This window comes from Pygocentrus nattereri, chromosome 1 (assembly GCF_015220715.1).
Source record: "Pygocentrus nattereri isolate fPygNat1 chromosome 1, fPygNat1.pri, whole genome shotgun sequence".
NCBI classification, from domain to species: Eukaryota; Metazoa; Chordata; class Actinopteri; order Characiformes; family Serrasalmidae; genus Pygocentrus; species Pygocentrus nattereri.
The window spans coordinates 55,249,672-55,271,712 of record NC_051211.1 but is presented as its reverse complement, the minus strand read 5'-3'; the positions used below and the strand labels follow the sequence as shown (position 1 = coordinate 55,271,712).

Below are 22,041 nucleotides of genomic sequence, written 5' to 3'. Positions count from 1 at the left end.
TTTTAACCTGAATTTCAGAATTTCCCACATCATGTTTTAACGCCAGCTGGCACTCGAGTGGGCATGGACCCCCACAGGTTTGCACAAAAGCCTCCGTAGATCGTCTGAACACAAGTTTCAATAGAAAAGACGTTAAAAAAAATCTGTAATAAAAATGGGCTATTTCTGCATTGTAGACAAATAAGCCGGACAAATAATGTGGGGAAGAGTGAGACTCTCATCAGCTCTAGATTCCCTGCCCATTTAAAGTCTTCTTTAAGGGCGATCTTGCCTCATGGTCACAACCCTGAATGGGGAAAAACCTCAAAACGAAACCGCTTTGTGTTGAAGAGGTTAGAGGTGGACGTCTGGTTCCCATCACCATCACTGTGAACAGTTCTGAACCTAGAATCGAGCGTTTCACACCAAACCACTCTGAACCGCTCAGTTTACATCCGTCAATTATGCCGAAAGTTGAAAAAGGTGGAAAAACACACCTTTAAAGCCACAATCAGCACAAATTCAGACGCAAACTACAGATAAAACCAGAAAAGAAAGGAAAGAAAAATGAAGAGCGGCCACTTTAAAGGCAATCTGCACCATCACAGACTCGATCACTGCTTTTGGAACAAAACCTTGCATCTCCAACTTCTGCTGTTTTTCAGTTTTTGACATAATTTGAAAATGCCTGCTGTTCTTTACAATTTGTGTAAATTTCATGATGGAAGGACCAAAATAAACGCCTTTTCGGTTCCAAAAAACCTCTGGTTCCATTGTCTCGCATTAAAAACGCAGAACCTTTCTCCTTCTCCTGTAACGTCACCGTTTTGGAGATATGAGGCTTTGTTCCATCACAGCAACGAAATAAAGCGAAAGAAAAGAAAAAGCAAACGAAATAAGTGGCAAAATGTACTGATTGTAACTTTAACTGCTAGAAAAGAGACGAAGAGACGTCACAGTTGAGGATCTCCAGCTGAGCCCGTGAGGAGAACTTCACTGATGATGCTACACACTCTGCTCCAGATCCTACGTGGCTTCTCCGCCACAAAGGCAGCCGCGCCGACTCCTCACAGCTCGAGCTCGTTTCCTTTATCCGGCGACAGTCTCGGGAGGTGTTCGGCCGTCGAAAGCCGAGAGCCCTCTTCGTCCGTTTGATCTTGTGACCGTGGGGGATCACGCAGGAGTCCCGGGATCTCCGTCAGGACAAACCAGGTGAAGCTCTGAATGTACAAATGATCAGGGAAGATAGAAACCTCTAGATTCCTTCAGCTCTGAGAGATACGGATAATAAATACAAAACAACAACAAAACAAAAAAAAGATATGTACTCATATTTCCAACAATATCTCTATAATAATAATAATAATAATAATAATTATTAAACTTTTATAAGGACGTACAAATATACTTTCACGCGATGCCTTAAGCCCTACTCACGTCAGTTAGAAAATTAATAAAGAACGATAAATTATTATACAAAATTCAACACTATGCTAGGCTGCTTTACAACTCGGGTGCAAGTCCTGACGTTTGTGTTTGTATTCCTCAGAAACGCTTGCAACAACAAAAATACTCAAAAACCTGAATTCATCCTCTTTAGAAAAATACAGCTTGCCAAAAAGTACTCTATAAAATATTCCCTTGGTGAAACTTGTTTTTTTTTCCCCTCAGCTGCCTGTCGTGCAGTCCAGGCATGATAGGACACTAAGTGCACTTTAGATCGGCGCGGTCGGCGCTCCGCCTCTCTGCTGCGGCACACGAAACTCCAAACCGCTGATGTACGGGAAAAAAAAAAAACCCAATGAAATAAAAAGCCACACTGATTCCTAAAAGTCTGAGACGTCTAGCTTTGTGCATGGCTCCTGACAGGACACTTAAAATTTACAACGCTTTCCCACATCCTGCTTTCACCACGGCCGCCTCTGTTCGGAGGGGTGCCGCACTTTTAAAGGAGTAGTTCTGTTATGGTGGGGGTGCAGCGAGGGGTACCTGACGGACCCCCTCCGTGACCAGAGGCCGGGAGACCCCCGCCCCCCCCCCCCCCCCCCCCCCCGTCACAGAGCGCAGAGAGTCGAGTGAACAGGCAGGACGCACAGTGTGATGGACTCTCTCCACAGAGACGGCGCCGCATGCAGAAGGACAGAGGTTCGGGGGTCACCACCACGTGTGGAAGAGGGGCTAAAGGAGACCACCGCGAAGCTGCTCGACTCCCTCCACCTCACACGCCGTTAGTGGTGCACCTTGGGCTGGAAACACAAGCAAGAGTTGCATTGGTAAGCATACATCGTTAAAGTGCTCAGAAAGAAAACCCCCCATAATTTGGTGCTTGAGATCAGAGTAATCAGAGCGGTTTGGTGTGAAATGGTGAATTTGGGAATTTGGGGAATTTTCATGGGGCAGTCAAGGGCTGGAGGTTAGGGAACCAGCCCTGTGACCGGAAGGTTACCGGTTCGATCCCCAGGGCCGACAGTCCATGACTGAGGTGTCCTTGAGCAAGACCCCTAACCCCCAACTGCTCCCCGGGCGCCGTGGATAGGGCTGCCCACCGCTCCGGGCATGTGTGCTCACTGCCCCCTAGTGTGTGTGTTCACTAGTGTGTATCTGGGGTTTCACTGCCCAGATGGGTTAAATGCGGAGGTGGAATTTCCCCAGTTGTGGGATCAAAAAAGTATCACTTAACTTAACTTAACTTAACTTATTAATTTCACATCGAACCACTCTGAACGACCCCTCAATTATACAGAAACGTTGGCAAACTCCCCCCTTTTAAGTGTTCAACTGTGATCAGACTCCGCTCATTTAAAGGGGCCATAGTCCACAATTATACAGCCCACTTGAAATGCATGTGTGATGCAACAAAAACAGCCGTAATTCTCTCACACTGCATCTTTGTGTCCAGAGATGGTTAACAGCGTTATCACAGTAAAAGCTCTCAGTGATGGTCAATACTTGACCACAAGTTAAAACAAAAACAAAAATTCCGTGAGCAATATAAACTCTCGGACCGTAAAATCTACCCAGACTGAAAACTTAATTTTTTGTCTTTGTTTAATAACTAATTTATTTCACTTGCTTTTATTTATAGCTTTTTAAATAAAATTTTCATTGCACTTTATTGTCTTTCACTATTGTCTAAGCATTTTATTCCTTTTTTAAAATTAAATCTTTGTAAAAAAGCCTTCCTGAGGGTCTAAGTCTCAGCGTGTGATTTATCTTGCCACTATTTTCATTTCTTTTAGTTTTTTTTTTTATTAGTTATTTGCTTTTAAGCTCCTGAATTTTTGACATCTAAATATTTCCCTAAGCCTAAACTCTTCCTAAGGACTGCTCATCAGTTTAGAGGCTGGTGTAAGACAGTGTTCAGTTCCAGCTGCTGTTCAGCCGAGCAAGCGGTGGAAAAATCACTCGAGTACAATCGCAACTGCATTTCTGACCTCTTATGTCTGTGTAACTGTCTTCTGAACAGGCTTTGAGACGCTGGATCTCAGGAACGTTGTAAGCTGTGTGATTATCTAACGCTTTTATTTGTGGCCAAATTAAAGGTGCCAGTACATTATAATCAGAGGGAAGGGTTGTAAGGGAACGTGTGTAAACGGCGTCATCAAGGAAAACGGTATTCAGATTACAGGAACATTCTAACAGAGTGACCAGCAGAAAGTGCTTTATTTTGAAGGACTGCACTGCTGTGTAACGTGTTCAGTGCTGTATGTCATTATAGTCAGTGCTGCGTGTGTTGTACTATATATGTGACGTGATTTTATAAAAACAGTTCCGGCTGATTGTGAAAAAGATTAGAACGCTTCTCAACCAAACACCGTCACTCCGCTGAGACGCCGTTGCTAAGCAACGACTCTGACAGCTGTAGGAGACGCTCGAGCCATCTGAACGTTTTTACTTCTTATTTTGCCACAAACACAAAACGGACACTGTTAAGACCACATCTGACCGACAGCCGATTTGGTCCGACTCTGAAGACGAGACGACGCTAAATTCCCAAACTGTCATCTCCACTGAGCAGCTTTTCAGTTGGCAGCTGTGACAGAAGAACAGCTGAACAACCTGGAATCAGCCAGAAATGAACCCAACACCATTCGCCAAACTAAACGGGCTGTAAGAAGCTTCACAGACCGGCTGGAACAAAACAACATTAATACTGATCTGGACAAACTGACCAAACTGAGCTGAACCTGATATTGGGTCAGTTTTACGGCTCAGTCTGATTTGGTCCGACTCTGAAGATCAGACACGTCTGGCGAGTGGAATTTATGCTCGTTAAGGAGCTGTAATTAGGAGGAAGGAATTACCAACATTAAAACATCACTTGTCATGAATAGACTGGGCCTAATCCTGGCATCAGTCCAACCTGTATAATCGTGACCATCCACTGTTTGACGGGCTGGCTGAACGTCTGATACCTGCGCAAATGAAATAACCGCCAGTTCCTCAGACATGCGGCTGCTCCCTGGTGTCTGGCTGGTTTGGATTCTTCAGTTTTTGCTGGCAGAGCTGAGATCTGCAGCATTTTCCTGAAGATATCTGAATCAGGCGCTGGACCTGGTTTTCCACCTTGCCTGATTTTACAGCAACAGCCTGATCTGGCAGTGAGCCGTCATATAAACTTAGGAGACATAAAACAAAACTTTGCTGATGTCAAGTTGCCAGATTCTCAAACGGAAGTGAGCTAATGTTGCTTACAGATTCCGAAACGTGAAAAGAAAGCACTTTCTTGTGATCATTGAAGTTTGTTCCTTTTTAAATAAAAACCCCTCGAAAAACTTTCAGATCATGGATGCAAAATGTTAATATTTGTAAACTACATTTACATTTAAATAAGACAAATCAGCTCCCACTATTTTTGTTGGAAATTAATATCTAGAAAAAAAAACAAAAAAAAAAAAAACAACCTCATTCCTGTGGACCATTGAGAGCTGAGGAAGCATCTACAAATACTTTTTGTTTCCACATTTTTTGTGTCCTGAGTGGGCTGCAACCCGTCAGCTGTTTGCTCTAGGACCTATTATTTTGCATATCTGCTGCGATTTATATGGATCACATTTGTTACTCCCAGCAGAAAATCCTTACTCTGAACTAACATTGTTTACACAGCAGATCAAAACACCAAGGACTTGGCTTTTCCGTTTAACGGCCCCTTTAAAGAACCGTAGGAGTCAGATTCACTGTCAGAATATCTCTCGCTCTCTCCTCACTCTCTCCTCACTCTCTCCTCACTCTCTCCTCACTCTCTCCTCACTCTCTCCTCACTCTCTCCTCACCAGTCTGGAGAGGGCACTCTGAGATGCCTCGGCCACCGAGGACAGAAGGCCGGCGCTGGATTTGCGGAAGATTCCATCAAGCGCCGTCGTTTTGGTGATCTTGCCGGGTCGGTCGGCGGAGCTGGATGTCTTGCGTTTGCGTGCCTCGGCAGAGCTGCAGGGCAGCGGGCTGTGAGACGAGACGCCCCCGTGGTCCCCTGTCAGCGCCTGAGGCAGGGAAAGCTCGACGCTGGTGTACCTGTCAGAGTCCCGGGGCCCCGGCCCCCCCGTCCGCGGCTTAGCCCGGACGGTCAGGGCCGCCGTGCCGTTGCTGATGTGGGCGGGGCCCGGAGGCGGGTGGTAGCCGTTGCCGTTCTTCCGATAGGCGGCAGCGTCTGAGATGGGAGGGGGCTTCCGCCGTCTGACCGCCACCCCTTCCCCCGAGGTCCTCACAGGCTTGGATGCTTTAGTCTGCGGCAGCTTTGGGCTGGGCTCCGGATCCCGGATGCAGAAGACCCCCGCGCCGTTGTGGGAGAAGGGGGTGGAGTAGGAGACCATGGAGACCCCGTCAGGGAGGGCAGAAGCGACGGTGGAGAGAGGAGGGGAGCTCAGAGGAGACGCCTCAGATGGGCTCGGGGACGAGCTGACCACAGAGTCTGCCACCAGGGGGACTTTTCTACAACACAGAGGACACGACGTCATCGGCCTGTGGCAGGAAGCTGCTCTGAATAAAGTGGTTTGTGCACCGAAGCAATTGTGGTTGCATGCAATCAGCCTGTTGTTGTGGCACAGTCATCTTTTTCAGTGCAGAATTACTGAAAAGCTGAGCTGGCGCTGAATCAGACGATACAGTAACCTGTGTTTTATATGAGGACGTTACAGGTAAACACTGAGAGCAGGTCTACGTGGACTCACCTCCACATCTGAGCATTGACGTGCTTCTCCACCATGCAGTGCAGCGCCAGCCTCATCCTGTCCCAGCGCCTGTCGAAGACGTAGTGGCCGCGGCCCATCAGCCGGCTGCTGAACGCACAGCACTGACCAGCAGAGGACAGGACGGGACGGGAGATCGACAGGAAGATGGACAATTATTAACTTTGTCATGCAGCCTGCTTATACTTAAAGGAAAATTAATTCAGTGGTTAAGATACAAATCAAGTCAAACGAGAGTTATTAATCCAAAATAATTCACATGTGTAGAAATTTATAGACTTCATGTAGAATTTGTGTAGAATTTATAGATGTCTTCACAGTGGTGGTGCTAGGAACCAGGAGTCGCCATGACTACGACACAGATAGACAATTTAATTTACCATCCGGAACCACCGGAGCACCTACACGAGTCTTCTGAGCTTATATGGAATGTTAAATGATGGAAAATAGTGGAAATAAATAAATAAATAAATAAAAATCAATCAACCGATATTGAAACAATACACAATGTAGCCAAGTCAATACAAAGATCAAGGATTAAGAAGTTAAATAGTAAAAACAAATGCTAAAAAGCAATAAAACCACAGTAGTAAATAACAGAAATCATTAATATTACTACAATATAATAACTTAATAAATAGAATAAAATAAGGATATATAAAATATATAATTAACGAAATAATAAAGAAGCAAAAAATGTAAAAACAATAGCTTGGAAAATCTGGAATAATGAGTTTTCTTTGGGGACTATTTTGCCGCACAGCGCCCTGCATGTCTCCCTCCACCATGAATGGAGTTGAAGTTCTCTAAACTCTCATAAAACAGCGTCTCAGTCATCAGGCAGTGAATTCAGAACCAGCTCATGTAGGAACTTTCTGTAGGAGCTTTTAGAGGGGGACGTCTGGTTCCCATCACCACCACTGGGAACGGTTCTGACTCGGTCAGTTTATCTAGAACAGAGCGTTTCACACCGAACCGCCCTGATTACATTTTAAATCAGTTAATTATGCAGGAATTCGATGGAGTTCCCCTCCATCAGGTAATGTTATGACTGTTATGTTACTGCTGTTATTATTGCTCCATAATAATGTTTCTCAGACAGTAATATGTTGACAATATGACAAAATTATGGTAACCAGTTACTGCACCCAAGTTCATTGGCGTTGTGTCGTTTGGCGCGACTGCAGCTTATTTTACACACTGAACAAAAGCATCTGCTGCTATTTTGTTTTCTGAGGTTCCACTTATGGCAGCTAGCCCCACCCACCCGGGATTACGGCAGCTAGCCCCACCCACCCGGGATTACGGCAGCCTAGCCCCACCCATCCGGCTTTACGGCAACCTAGCCCCACCCACCTGGGATTACGGCAGCCTAGCCCCACCCGACCCGGCCTTACGGCAGCCTAGCCCCACCCACCCGGCCTTACGGCAGCCTAGCCCCACCCACCCGGCTTTACAGCAGCCTAGCCCCACCCACCCGGTCTTACAGCAGCCTAGCCCCACCCACCCTGGTTTACAGCAGCCTAGCCCCACCCACCCGGCTTTACAGCAGCCTAGCCCCACCCACCCGGTCTTACAGCAGCCTAGCCCCACCCACCCTGGTTTACAGCAGCCTAGCCCCACCCACCCAGGCTTACAGCAGCCTAGCCCCACCCACCCTGGCTTACAGCAGCCTAGCTCCACCCACCCCAACCATTCATGCTGAAGTTCTAAGGAGAGTTTCAGCCCAGACTGCTTTTTAAACGAGGCTCCACAAAGAACAACCAATGATAATGGAGCTTATTTACATATTTCTTATACGTCTTAAAAGCACAGTGACAAAAACATCCTGTTTAATTCTAATCATGAGAGGTTGGAAAAAGGTTTTTTGTATATTTTGTATATTTTTTTTTGGTGTCACATAATTTTCGCTACACATTTTTATATATTTTTAATATTTATGAAAAAATAAAATATTACATTTGTAGCTTTAATTACACAGGCTGATTGTGTTTTTAAGAGATGTATGCAAATGAGCTCTTATTCAAAAAGCATCAACTTGTAGCTTCAGTGTAAATAGGTGAGGCTAAGGTACAGGCTTAGTGACATCACAACAATAAAGATTTGTTTTTGGAGATGTATGAACTTCGGTAAAGTATAAAGCATGACGTTTATCCCAATATACTACATCAAACGCCGTTCAAACATCAAAAGAGAACAGCTCATCCACGGCGTGGCCTCCTTACATTTATTAAAATTTGCACCCATCAGGTTAACTGACGGCATCGGTAAGTAAATACAGGCTTTTTAAAGGCTCGTGATGTTTGAACACCGACGTTAGAGCTGATGCTGTTCTTACGCTGATGGGACGTGGGTGGTAAGGAGAGTAATGACATGAAGGCTTCTCCGTGTCTTCAGGGAGCTCAGCTTCTCCTTCATCACTGGACACACGGGCGTCCCCGCCACACTTCTGCCAGCTGGGCAGAACCGGGTCAGGAGCTGGCACGGGCACCGGCGTGGAGCTGAGCACCACCGCACCCCCACCACCAGAACCCCTACACACACACACACACACACACACACACACACACACACACACACACACACGATACATGCCAAGGCTAAGAAATTATAAAAGCCCTGATTGTTTTGATGTTTAACACCTAAAAACCACACATGCTTGCTAGAGTGTAGTGGGTAACACCTCTGCCTTCTACGCTGTAGACTGGGGGTCAGTCCCCTTCCTGGGTCAGCACCCTACACTATACCAATAACAGTCCTTGGAAAGGGACGTCAAATTGTAAGTCGCTCCGGATAAAAGCATCTGTCAAAATTCCATAAATGTTAAATGTAAAAAGAGGCATAAGATCTCAGGGAACAGAGTAAAGTACGAAAAACGTGCTAACCGCACTATTTGTGTTGCCTCATATTTCGATGATTTAAACACGCCCACTGTCTCTTACCCTGTATGTAAATTTCATGATGAATGGACCAAAATAAACAGCTCAACATGACAAAATTTCTGGTTATACTGACTTACATTAATAGTAAAGCATTTTCTGGTGAAATAACAGTAGTGATATAGTTCACACAAACATACATTATATTTCCAAAAGTTTTCACTCACCCAGGTATTCCAATCATTCCATGGCCACAGGTGTGTAAAGCCGAGCCCCTCGGCCTGCAGACTGCTTCTACAGACATTAGTGAAAGAATGGGTCGCTCTCAGGAGCTCAGTGAGTTCCAGCGTGGTGCCGTGATCGGACGCCACCTGTGCAGCAAGTCCAGTCATGAAATTTCCTCACTACTAAATATTCCACAGTCCACTGTCAGTGGGATTATAACAAAGTGGAAGCGATTGGGAATGACAGCAGCTCAGCCACGAAGTGGTCGGCCACGTAAAATGACAGAGCGGTCAGCGGATGCTGAGGGGCATAGTGCGCAGAGGTCACCGACTTTCTGCAGAGTCAATCACTACAGACCTCCAAACTTCATGTGGCCTTCAGATCAGCTCAAGAACAGCGTAGAGAGCTTCATGGAATGGGTTTCCATGGCCGAGCAGCTGCATCCAAGCCTTACATCACCAAGCGCAATGCAAAGCGTGGAATGCAGTGGTGGAAAGCGCCGCCACTCCAGCGGAGACTGTGAGCCAGGCCTTCTCGTCCAACATCAGTGTCTGACCTCACAAATGTGCTTCTGGAAGAACGGTCAGAAATTCCCATAAACACTCCTAACCCTTGTGGAAAGCCTTCCCAGAAGAGCTGAAGCTGTTATAGCTGCAAAGGGTGGGCCGACATCATATTAAACCCTATAGATTAAGAATGGGACGTCACTCAAGTTCATATGTGAGTGAAGCCAGACGAGCGAATACTTTTGGAAATATAGTGTGTATATGTTATATATGAACACACACACAGGGTCCATACCTGTTTATGTGCGCGTTGGAAAGCCTCAGTTTGAGAGTCGGAGTGGTCTTGCCATTATGACAGCTTGAGGGTATGCTGCTGGATGAGGTGTCGAGTGACTGGACCGACTGAGCTGATTGGCTGCTCGCTGCATCCCTCTTTTGCCCTGCCTCCTTCTCCTTAGCCCGCCCCTTATGCTCTGCCAGAAGAATATCAAAGTCCTTTTTCCGCCCTGGGACGGCTCGGCGATGGGTCAGAGAGTGGGTCTGCCGAACACACACATCGAGACTTTTAGGTAGTAAATAATCTAACGCACCTTCCAAATGACTGATAACTATGAATATATACAGTATATAACTGATATATGGATCCATTTAGGCAGAGGTTCGTTACACACCTTGCAGGTGAGAGATCGAGTGCAGGGCCGCTTGCTCTCCGGGTCCAGAACTCCACAGTGTTTATTCGGATCGAAGACTCTTCCTGAACAACAGTGCAACAAAGACTCCATTAATCCAGTGAGCGCATGAATACTTATGGATAAAACATTCCACCTTAAATGCTCATCCACTGTCTAGAGACATCCAGCACTTCAAAATGTTATTAATCAATAACTTAACAGTAATAAAAGTAATCAGAAAGCTGACAGACAGTATCTCTTTCGCAATTAAAACCCCACTCGAGTGTTTCCCTTGTTGTGATGTCAGCACTCCTCAAAACTCAAACCTCTCAGGTGGGTAAACCACCTGTGGCCAAAATATTTCCAAAGCCAGGAGAGGTGCATTACAGGGATATCACGAAAAAGGGTGGCACCTGTGATGAATTAACTGTAACGTGTGGCCTCGAGTGGTTTTTGGTTTTCATAAAATAGCAGACCACATAAAATATGACAAAAAACACAAACTTTCAGTAAATATGCTTTGAAAATAAAGAATTATGTAGGCACATAAGAACAAAAATATTTTTGCTCATTAATGTATTTCTTGGTTTAGTTAATAAATATATACTGTTGTCATAGTTGCCTCGCACACTTGCACCACAATACTGGGTGTGAACAAATAATTGGCTGTTTAGCCTAGTGGTTAAGTTACTCATCTCTCGCATAGGAGAGTGGCTCAACTCTGGTACAGAGGAACTCATTAGGCTTCTTACGGTTTTTGTGTGGCAAATCATATGACGTCTTAATGACTGGTGGAATACAAAAACTCATATAGCGACAGCGATAAAAATGCAATTCATCATGCAGCCAGTCATGAACCTTTTAACTTTGTCATGAACATAAAGCACTTTTTAATGCAAAAGCCTTCCACCAAATTTCTAATGCTAAAGCGGTGTCTTTACATGATTCCCTGTCTTTTTCAGCATCAAACTAATAGTGCAGTTATACAGAGTTCAGCTGTTGTGATGCTGTAAGTGAGCAAATATCATTATCAATATCAATATCAATTACAGCAGCTTCAAGTACGGCTCAGCCAATCAGATTTTAAGACTGGAACTACCCATTTTAAAAATGTGCATTTTTCAATAGTTTGGAAACACTTCATATCTTCATATACCACCTTAAATGGTGCAGCAGGGGCATGGCATCTTGACTCAACACTGTGATAGATGGACGGACATCCCAATAGACACGCAAATTGTGCAGCTAAGGGACGACCGATATATCATCACAAATATCATAATATCAGCCAATGTTATCGGTATTATCGGCTACGATATATTACTGTGAGCTTCTGTTGTTTAATGTTAAAGTTTTAGATGAGATAACTGACAGTCGCATCAATCATCAATTGGGGGGGGGGGGGGGGGGGGGGGGGGGGGGTATAAAAATAAAAAAATAAATTTAATATAGTCAGAAATCCAGAGAAGTCCAGACTCCAGTAGTAGAGTCAAGACTCTCAAATAATGTCAACACAAATATTGTAATACAGATGAGCTTCCAAGAATACTTAGTAGACATCAATACAACATTCGGACACAATATTACAACATTCGGACATCAAACATGTCTCGACTAAATCTGGGGTAAATTCTTGTAATGGAAATGAGTTTTGTATTATGCTCAAGCCATATAGGCAGTGGGAGATGGCAGGGAGGCTCCTGCAGCAGAACCTGGATCTTGGTACGTGGAACGTAACCTCATTGGGGGGGAAGGAGCCGGAGTTTGTGCGGGAGGTTCAGGAGGTACCGACTAGATACAGTTGGGCTCACCTCCACCCACAGTGTCGACTCTGGAATTAAAATCTCAGAGAGGAAAACTTTGACTGTTGTCTGTGCAACAGACCGGAGTATGCGGCCTTCTTGGAGCGAGTGGGTGGGGTTCTGGAAAGGGCCCCGCCTACAGACTCCATAGTCTGGACTTCTGTGCCAGGCATGGATTGTCCATAACGAACACCATAGTCAAACACAAGGATGTTCATAAGTGTACCAGAGCTCCTTGGGTCAAAGGTCAATGATCGACTTTGTTGTTGTTGTTGTTTCATCTGACTTGGAACCATCTTTTCTGGACACTCAGGTGAAGAGAGGTGCCGAGCTGTCAACTGAACACGGAAGCAACATCGAGGGCGTGGGAGGAGTTTGGCGAAGCCAAGGTAAAAAGACTTTCGGTCGGCCTCGAGGAGGTCATGGTGGCTGCGCCCAAGCTGTATTCGGCAAGAGTGGAGAAACTGATTTAAAAATGAGGATATTGTCGGTCGGTGGAAGGAGCACTTTGAGGAACTACTTAAGCTGAGAGATGTGCCTCCCTCACGGGAGTCAGGGCCAGAGGCTTTTGGCATATCAAGCTCCATTTCCCTGTTGGAGGTCACAGAGTTAGTTGTCAAACTCTTCAGTGGCAAGGCACTGGGGGTGGATGAGACCCAGTCTACATGTGTTTTGTGGACTCCTTATGGCTTCCGACAGTGTTCCCTGAGATATCTTGAAGAAGGTCCTCCTGGATTATGGGGTGCCGTGGCTACTACTCCGGGGCCATTCAATCTCTGTACTCCCGGAGTGAGAGCTGTGTTTGTATACTCTGTATTAAGTCCATGGTCCTAGCCCGGAAAAGGATACCATGCCCACTCCAGGTAAGTGGAAGGTGTCCCAGGTGGAGGAGTTTTAAGTATTTCGGGGTCTTGTTCACGAGTGATGGGAAGAGGGATCATGAGACAGGTGGCAGCAGTAATGCGGTCACTGCAACGAACTGTAGTGGTGAAGAGGGAGCCGAGTCATTAGGGGGGTAGGCGGGAATGAGCTGGAGGAAGTGGTGGGGGACAAGGTCTTCTGGGATTCTTTGCTCTCTAAATCGAAGAGTCTTCAGAAGGAAAACTTACCTGAGACCTCATCACAAAAGGCCAAGCTTAGAAGACAAAGGCATTTTGGAAACAAGTACTGAAGTAAAAATTTAACTTTGGTTCACCAAAGAAATGTTTGGATAAAAAAGGAGCAGCATCTGATGAAAGGAACACCGTGCTGACTGTTAAGTATGGTTGTGGATCTGTTATGGTTTGGGGTTGTGTGGCAGCCAGTGGCTCCGGACACACTGCATGGGCACAGGGAAGAATGGATTCTACTGTAGCTGAAGAGAGTTTGGCTTCTACAACAGGAGATCAATCCAAAAACAGTCTAAAAGTTCTAGAGTTCTGATTGGTGTATATTGGTCAGGCCGCATTCAGAAACCACAAGGCTTTTATCAAGTTCTCAAGATGGACTTCTCTCTTATCACCCCACGAACTGGCTACTGTGATATCCCACCGCCATAGCGGAGAGGTGAGGGTCAGGCTGGCTGTGAGAGACAGCGAGAGGAAGCAGTTGTGGGTTTTTATAAGGACCGAGCAGCTGGAGCCAGTAAACAACACGGTGTAAATCGGCGCTGGAGAGCATCCAGGCACTGCAAAAATAACATATGGAGTAGAAGAGCTTCCTCCTCCACAGGGTCATCAGCTGGAGCTCTGCTACCTCTGCTGAACTCTCTCAGATGACTCATAACCCACAAAATGCATGCTCCCCGACCCGGCCAAGTTCAGCCAGACACAGTGGAGCAGGCTGTTTGATTATTAACTAAACGGGAACTACAATTTTTTAGCTCCGATCTGAGGTCACGATTCTTCAACATAATCTTCCACAGGACAGTGGCCCTCACGCTCCAACATCTTCTTACGTTTGTTCTTCAGTGCGTTTTTGATGAAGGTCCTAAGAAAAAGTCTCCGTCAGATTCATGTTGTGTTCTTAAAGCACAGAACTGTCCTCACCCTTGAGCTCTTGACTGTGTGTAGATTCTGTTCTTAGCCAAGAACAAATCCCAAATATGAAAACACTGGTGAATCAGAGTCTTCGTTTGAGGACTCTGAGGTTGAGGACTCTTCAGAGTGGGTTTGAAGAGGAAATTCTTCTTCTTATAAAGGGCTGGTGAATGAGGTCCAATATGTCCATGTACTGAACTCAAACTCAGATATCCATCCATCCATCCATCCATCCATCCATCCATCCATCCATCCATCCATCCATCCATCCATTTTCCAAGCCGCTTCTCCGTCAGGGTCGCGGGATCAGCTCAGATATCAATAAATCGAATAAAAAGATATTTAAAGTCAACCTGAAATCAGTCCTTTGTGTCGTATCATTCAAAAGACAAAATTCTTGTCTCTGTGTAATATTTTATAGAAGTGTAATGATTTCTGCCACCTCCAAACTACGTTCACATCACAAGCCTCGCTGCTCAAATCCGATCTCACTCGATGGTTCACCCTCGTTTAGGTCAGTGACTCTAATTGGTCATTAATGTGATGAACCGGCTCCTGAACTGACCCTCATGAGCTCCTCCTACTCAATAACGTCACGTGACTGAATCACTGCATCATCAGCACAAACTAACGAGCAGAACGAGCTTCGCTGAGAAGATCATTAACTCTGATCAGCTCTCAGCTTCATTATTAGAGCCAGACGGAGGAGGAAAAGGTGAGACGAGCTGCTTTTCCACCGTTTAAAGGCTTTGACGTCTGTTCATGGCAACGATGAATGATGGAGCATGTTCAGCGGGAACAAAGCACATGAATTCCCATCTGAGAGTCACATTAGGGTCACATGGCCATGAATTGGACACGTGTCCGATCGAGGACCAAATATGAAAGTGGCTCACGTTAGATTTGGAAAGATCAGATTTGTGTCCCCACAAGCCCTGAAAACATCAGATCTGAGTCACATTAAGACAAAAAAAAAAAAAATCGGATGCGTGTCACTTCAACCTGGTAATGTGAACGTGGCCTGAAGGCCTTCTGACGTTGTGTCAGTTCCGCCTGCGGCATTTACTTATCAATATTACTAATCAATCAATCAATCAATCAATCAATCACCCCCTCACCCTGACCAATCATCATGCAAAAACACCGGTCATCACCTCCGCTCCATCTGCACGGACAATGTTCACTTTCAGCGTTTGGACCGTAAAATAATAAGTTTAGTTATTTCAGTTTATTTACATCAAAATCTCAAGTTCATGTCAACATGAGTGAGGCTCCAATATCCAGCAGTATCTGCACAGTTTTCTACATTTCTGCTGCAGTGAGAGACTTAAGCCACGCCTCCCACTGAGCCTAGTGCGCTCTGACTGGTCAGCTCATTCACTCTTTTTGGATTGGTCAACCGGATCCTGAAAGTCCGGTCACTTCCTCCTCCAGTAGCCGCTAGGCGCTGTGTGAGGATGTGGAGCTCGCCAGTAGGCGGGCAGTAAGGCCTGTGTTACAATATGATGTCATCCCATAACAAAGGAAAAGGGCTGGTATTCCAACAAGGCAATGTATAGACAGGCAGACAGACAGACAGACCGATATATAGACAGACAGACCGAACATCACGCAGACTCTCACCTGAAACTCTCCTATGCCTGTTGCCTTTGGCTCCGTTGGGGTGTTTCCGGTCTGAGGGCGAGGGAGGAACTCCGGTTCTCTTGTCCGCTGAGGACGGCGACGGAGAAGCAGCGGGTCTCCTGTCCTGCGCGGAGGGTGAGGGGGCGGGGCGTTTGTCCAGTGGGGAGCGGGAGGGACTGGGCCGTCTGTCGATCAGCAGCGGGGGCGTGGTGGAGCGCGGGGTGATGGGGCCCCGTCCGTTCAAGAGCTTCTCCTGATTTTTGTGGGACGCTGGTGACGCGAGAGTGGACTTCAGAGAGGCAGAGGTCGAGGAAGACGCAGGGGGGGAAGAGATGATGGAGAGGGAGGAGGACGAGGATGAGGAAGAGGAGGAGTTCACTTTAACATGAGCTCCCTCTGATCTGCTGAAACATGGCATCTTTTCCAGAGTCACCACAGGTAACGACACACTGGAGAGAGAGACACAGAGAGAGAGAGAGAGAGAGAGAGAGAGAGAGAGAGAGAGAGAGAGAGAGAGAGAGAGAGAGAGAGAGCACAGATGTGAGAAAGGGAAAGAGCAAAAGAGAGGGATGGAGAAAAAGACGAGAGAAAAGAGAGACAGAGAGTGAGAGAGACACACATCATACATGTTGCTGACTTTGACTAATTGACAGTCCTCGATTGTTGCCAATACCAATAAATTTGCCGAGATCAGCCAGTCGAGGTCCTGCTGTACCTGCTCAGTGTGATGAGCAATATTAAGATTTTTGCAGCAGCGAAAGGCTGAACAGGTGACGACCTGTCAGTCAGGGGGAGTGGAGGTGAGGTCAGCTGGGTGGGGAGTGTGTGTGTGTGTGTGTGTGTGTGTGTTTTGGGGGGAGGGGTTAGACACCCACCAGGCTTTGGTGCGTCCTCCTTTGGGCGGGTAAACGGCCAGCGGCGCTTTGCTGAAGCGCGAGTGTGGGTAGTCGCGAGGCACGCGGAACGGCAGAGACTCCACCTCACTCTGGCTGAGGGACATCTTCGCCTTCATGGGAACCAGAGGTGCTCGAGAGCTGCTGGGAGAACCGTGTCTCCTCTCTACAGAACAGGACACACAGACAGAACAGAGGAAAACATTTAGAACATTTACAGCATACTCTGTTACCCTGTTCTTCAGTGGTCAGGACCCCCATGGACCCTCACAGAGCAGGTACTGTTTGGGTGGTGGGTCATTCTCAGCGCTGCAGTAACACTGATGTGGTGGTGGTGTGTTAGTGTGTGTTGTGCTGGTCTGAGTGGATCAGACACAGCAGAGCTGCTGGAGTTTTTAAACACCTCAGTGTCGCTGCTGGACTGAGAATAGTCCACCAACCAAAAATATCCAGCCGGCACCGTCCTGTGGGCACCGATGAAGGACTAGAGGATGACCAACTAGTGCTGGGCGATTTTAACGATTAATTCGATGTTCGCGTTGCTTCTACTTCAATTAAAATAACTTAACTTAAATTAAAACTCCTCTCAGGTCTGTGCGCTGACCTCAGCCGCACGGTACAGATTGAGGAGGCGGCGCTTTGCAGAGGACGAGTTCGTACCAAAGAAAGGTGGAGGCATCAGTTCAGTGGTAGGGAACCGGTTTGAATTTGAAGAGCAAGTTGTGCCGAAACCGAATGTAGCAGTATTTGTTCCAGCTCCTCGACACAAACACCCAGTGGAATGGGAGCAATGAGTGAAACAACACGATGAAAAAGGTGAGACTTCAGTGCGGCCGGGAACATTAAGGCCTCTGTACTTCTTAAGAAACGAAATTTGAGGGTTGTGTGAAGTCGAAAGCGCCTTAGAGCGTTTATACGCTCGCATACTTTTCTGCAGCTTCGTGTTGTCATGGATGCTCCATGTGATGCTGTGTCATGCCTCCGTTTTACTGACCACACCACAGGCTCTGTCGCATAGAGTGTTCGTCCAGCTGCCACATGCACAAGACGGTGAATGAAGCCTCCGCACGACGTACACGGTTGTTCGTTTTCTCCGCAATTATGGCCCTCTTTCGTTGAAGCCAGGCGAACATCGTCTCCCCACAAAGTCTTCTGAGGCCGACTTTCTGCAGTCATTCACTACAGACCTCCAAACTTCATGTGGCCTTCAGATCAGCTCAAGAACAGCGTAGAGAGCTTCATGGAATGGGTTTCCATGGCCGAGCAGCTGCATCCAAGCCTTACATCACCAAGCGCAATGCAAAGCGTGGAATGCAGTGGAGTAAAGCGCCGCCACTGGACTCTAGAGCAGTGGAGACGTGTTCTCTGGAGTGACCAATCACGCTTCTCCATCTGGAAATCTGATGGATGAGTCTGGGTTTGGCGGTTGCCAGGAGACGGTACTTGTCTGACTGCATTGTGCCGAGTGTAAAGTTTGGTGGAGGGGGGATCATGGTGTGGGGTTGTTTTTCAGGAGTTGGGCTCGGCCCCTTAGTTCCAGTGAAAGGAACTCTTAAAGCTTCAGCACCAAGAGATTCTGGACAATTTCACGCTCCCAACTTTGTGGGAACAGTTTGGGGACGGCCCCTTCCTGTTCCAACATGACTGCACACCAGTGCACAAAGCAGGTCCATAAAGACGTGGATGAGTCAGTTTGGTGTGGAAGAACTTGACTGGCCTGCACAGAGTCCTGACCTCAGGCCGATAGAACACCTTTGGGATGAATTAGAGCGGAGACTGTGAGCCAGGCCTTCTCGTCCAACATCAGTGTCTGACCTCACAAATGTGCTTCTGGAAGAACGGCCAAAAATTCCCATAAACACTCCTAACCCTTGTGGAAAGCCTTCCCAGAAGAGCTGAAGCTGTTATAGCTGCAAAGGGTGGGCCGACATCATATTAAACCCTATGGATTAAGAACGGGATGTCACTCAAGTTCATGTGTGTGTGAAGCCAGACGAGCGAATACTTTTGGAAATAAAGTGTGAGTGTTTTAGATTAATGTGCATAACATTTTTTAAAAGTACTTTGTTACAGTTGTTATTTAAACAAGAATATGAGAGAGAGAGAGAGAGAGAGAGAGAGAGAGAGAGAGAGAGAGAGAGAGAGAGAACAAAGGACAAGACGAGAGCACTTACGGTTCTTGCTGTGCATGGCTTTGAGGGGTCTGTGGTGGGGAGGCTGTCCTCTCTGCTCAGTGTGAAACTATTCCCCAACTACCTGCAATCAAACAGGGCTTCATCAGAAACACACGAGCTGAGCTGCTGCTGCGCGGCAGAAAACGCAGTCAATACACATCAACACGGACGAACACCAACACAGGGAAGCAGATACGTTTATTTTCAACATGAACGATATTAACGGCCCTCTGCCCGGTCTTGGCAGCTGGCCCAAACGGTGCCAGCCTCGGCATCGTTCGCAGCCTGCCGGCACACCTCGGCCAAATCCCAGGCTCCAGAGCAACGGCTGCACTGGCTTCTGTTCCGCCACAGAGACCAGAGAGAACCACATTCTGCTGAGGAAACCGTGTCTCGCAGCAGAGCTGCGGCACAAACAACAGAGCCCTCTGACCTCCACTGCAATTAGTCTGCGGGACGGCGCGGCAGGTGTGCAAATAGGTCTGTAGGTGCTGGGCAGCAGCTGCAGCGGCCAAAGTCCACTCATTTCACTACTCCGAACCCACACAGCTGCCACGGGAACAGGGAATAAAGTGAAAGGAGACTCATGTTTCCTCTTTACTTAAGAAATAGCAAAACCGAGCAACTCCAAGTCTTTTGAGGATAAACTGCCGCTGGCGTCAGAACAAAACCTCTTATCTCCGTTTGTCATTTTTCAGTTTTTGACTTGATCTGAAAACGTCTGTAGTCCTTTACGAATTTCACGATGGATGGACCAAAAGAACCGGCCCAAAACGACTTGGGGGAGAAAAGTCCGGTTCCACTGACTTACAGTAAAAATAGAATAAAGGAGAAGAGAAAAGCCTAAAGCTACCATTTTGGAGATACAAGGTTTTGTTCCAACAGCAGCGATACGCTAGGTCTTATTGTGAGAACATGCGTTGGTTAGATCCTGCTGGTGTGGGTTCACAGCTGTTTCTTCTCTAAATGATGCGCTCGAAATACGCCACCTGCTGGAGAAGCGTTACACTGCCGGACAGGAGTTCCAGTCATTATAACGGGTGCAGTGCGGAACTGAATTTTGGGGAAAAAGAGGACGTTTTAAGTAATTTTACAAGTTTTAATATCACTACGCTTTCCTGTTTTTTCTCTTCTCTTTATTTTGTTGTAGCTTTTGTGAATGTAAACGTTCTGCAAACATTACAGCCCTTTTCCTTTTTTACAGTATGACATCATCTCGTAACACAGCCCTTACTGCCCACCTACCGGCAAGCTCTGCTCCCTCACACAGCGGCTACTGCAGGAGGAACAGTGTGGTCAGTGCTGTAGCCGTGTGGAGAAGATGCTGCCTGGACTTTCAGGATCCACTCTGGATCAAACTGAACCGACACTGCTGGAGAAACAGCCACAGCGGAGTTACAGCTGCTCAGTCGCAGTGAACTGGCTCTTTGGTTAGAAGGAAGGCAGGAGTCGCCGCACGTGAGCCGCTCTTTTCCAACGTCTCCACACAGCCCTGCGGGACAGAGTGGGTACAGCGGGCATCGCCAATGAAGAAACAGATTGGAGAATGTGCTGTACGTGGTTCTGTACAGCATCTCAAAGGGTTCTGCTATTGTCACTTTGTTGCAAAAAGGTTCTATATAGAAACGCATTCTCCATCAATGCAAAGAACCACTGACCACACACGTTAGCAAAAACGTTGTAAGTTTTAAGAGGGAACCTCATAAGAGCTTGTGCAAACCTGTAGGTGAGTTAGACCAATCAGAGGCAGCCACACCTCCACGTGCTGTGATATCACAACCACAACTTATGGGCTGGGCTCAAGCCTCAAGGCAAAAAAAGGTGGATGTTCTGGTCGTCTTGGCCAAAACAAATCAGGCCTGAATCTCAACTTAAATAAATGAAGAAATAAATAAAAATCGCAATTTAAACTGCATTAAACTGCAAATCTAGCGCTGTCGCCTCACAGCAAGGAGGGCCTGGGTTCGATTCCCCGGCCGGGCGACCAGGGTCCTCTCTGTGTGGGTTTCCTCCCACAGTCCAAAGACATGCAAATCAGGCTAATTAGACTAATCACTAATTAGACTTGGTGTGAGTGTGTATGCCTGTCTGTCTGCCCTGCGATGGACTGGCGACCTCTCCAGAGCGTATCCTGCCTTCCGCCCGACAACTGCTGGGATAGGCAGCAGCTCCCCTCGTGACCCAGAAGGATAAGTGGCTTAGGTGTGTGTGTGTGTGTGTGTGTGTGTGTGTGTGTGTGTGTGTGTGTGTGTGTGGTGGCGGCAAGTGGCACTCAGGATAAAAGAGTTATTTACGCTGCTCAAGCTTGTTTTTGTCTCTGGGTGGCGCCGTTTGTGGCCGACCGTGTTTGGGCTCATCAGGTCACATTATATCCATGGAACTCCCATCATGAGAGAGCGTCATAATAATATATTCGCTTTTATATACACGTCTACGCTGAACAGGTGTGGAGATGTCCAATTCAAAACAGTTGGTCTGTCCTTGTCTGACTGGCTTGTTGACCAGCGTCAAGTCAAAGTTTATTTATACAGGCGTCTTCCCAAAGCAGCTCCACTGGAAAACCCAGGTCCCCCTTGAGGGTCCCCAAAAGCAACAGAGGAACAGTGGCGGGAGTGTCCAATGATGAGATGCTCTGGTATTCCCATTTTCCTGAGGACATTCCGTAAAATTGTCTATAAAAGAGCCCTTTCTTTCGGTTTTCGGCTGGGAAGTCCCTGCGAGCCGACACCATCTGCAGAGTCAAAGTGCAAAGAATAATTAACGAATTACGGAATTCACTGCCTTGGATGACCAACCACTCTACTGACCGGGACACTGAATCTCGTTGCACATTAGAAACTTTATTTTACGTAAAATCATTTTTACTTTTGTCAGTTTTGAGGATTTGGGGTTGGTGCATCCTGTACTGCGGTCTCGGTCAAGCGTTTTCGTCTCAGTGCATCAATCAAACCGTCAGGAATTCTTAAACTTTCCTAGAATTACTGCTGGATTGGTCTGTTGGCCGACGTTGTTAAACAAAGCTCTTATATATGTCTGTGGTTACTACGGTTACAGGCCTTTTACTCAGAATTATAGCATTATAATGT

At 46.7% G+C, this 22,041-nt stretch overlaps 1 protein-coding gene across 1 annotated transcript in view; it reads right to left on the bottom strand.

Moving 5' to 3' along the window:
• Nucleotides 1-2,037: 2,037 nt before the first annotated feature.
• Nucleotides 2,038-22,041, bottom strand: part of atxn7l1 (ataxin 7-like 1) — a 34,906-nt gene continuing 14,902 nt past the window's right edge. Inside the window, exons 3-11 of the mRNA XM_037543348.1 lie at nucleotides 18,956-19,037; nucleotides 16,764-16,947; nucleotides 15,889-16,337; nucleotides 10,446-10,528; nucleotides 10,070-10,314; nucleotides 8,503-8,698; nucleotides 6,147-6,268; nucleotides 5,253-5,907; nucleotides 2,038-2,225 (exon numbers count right to left, since the gene is read on the bottom strand). Of these exons, the coding sequence (XP_037399245.1) occupies nucleotides 2,208-2,225; nucleotides 5,253-5,907; nucleotides 6,147-6,268; nucleotides 8,503-8,698; nucleotides 10,070-10,314; nucleotides 10,446-10,528; nucleotides 15,889-16,337; nucleotides 16,764-16,947; nucleotides 18,956-18,971 (1,968 nt within the window). The 5' untranslated portion in view covers nucleotides 18,972-19,037 and the 3' untranslated portion in view covers nucleotides 2,038-2,207. The remainder of the gene's footprint in view (nucleotides 2,226-5,252; nucleotides 5,908-6,146; nucleotides 6,269-8,502; nucleotides 8,699-10,069; nucleotides 10,315-10,445; nucleotides 10,529-15,888; nucleotides 16,338-16,763; nucleotides 16,948-18,955; nucleotides 19,038-22,041) is intronic.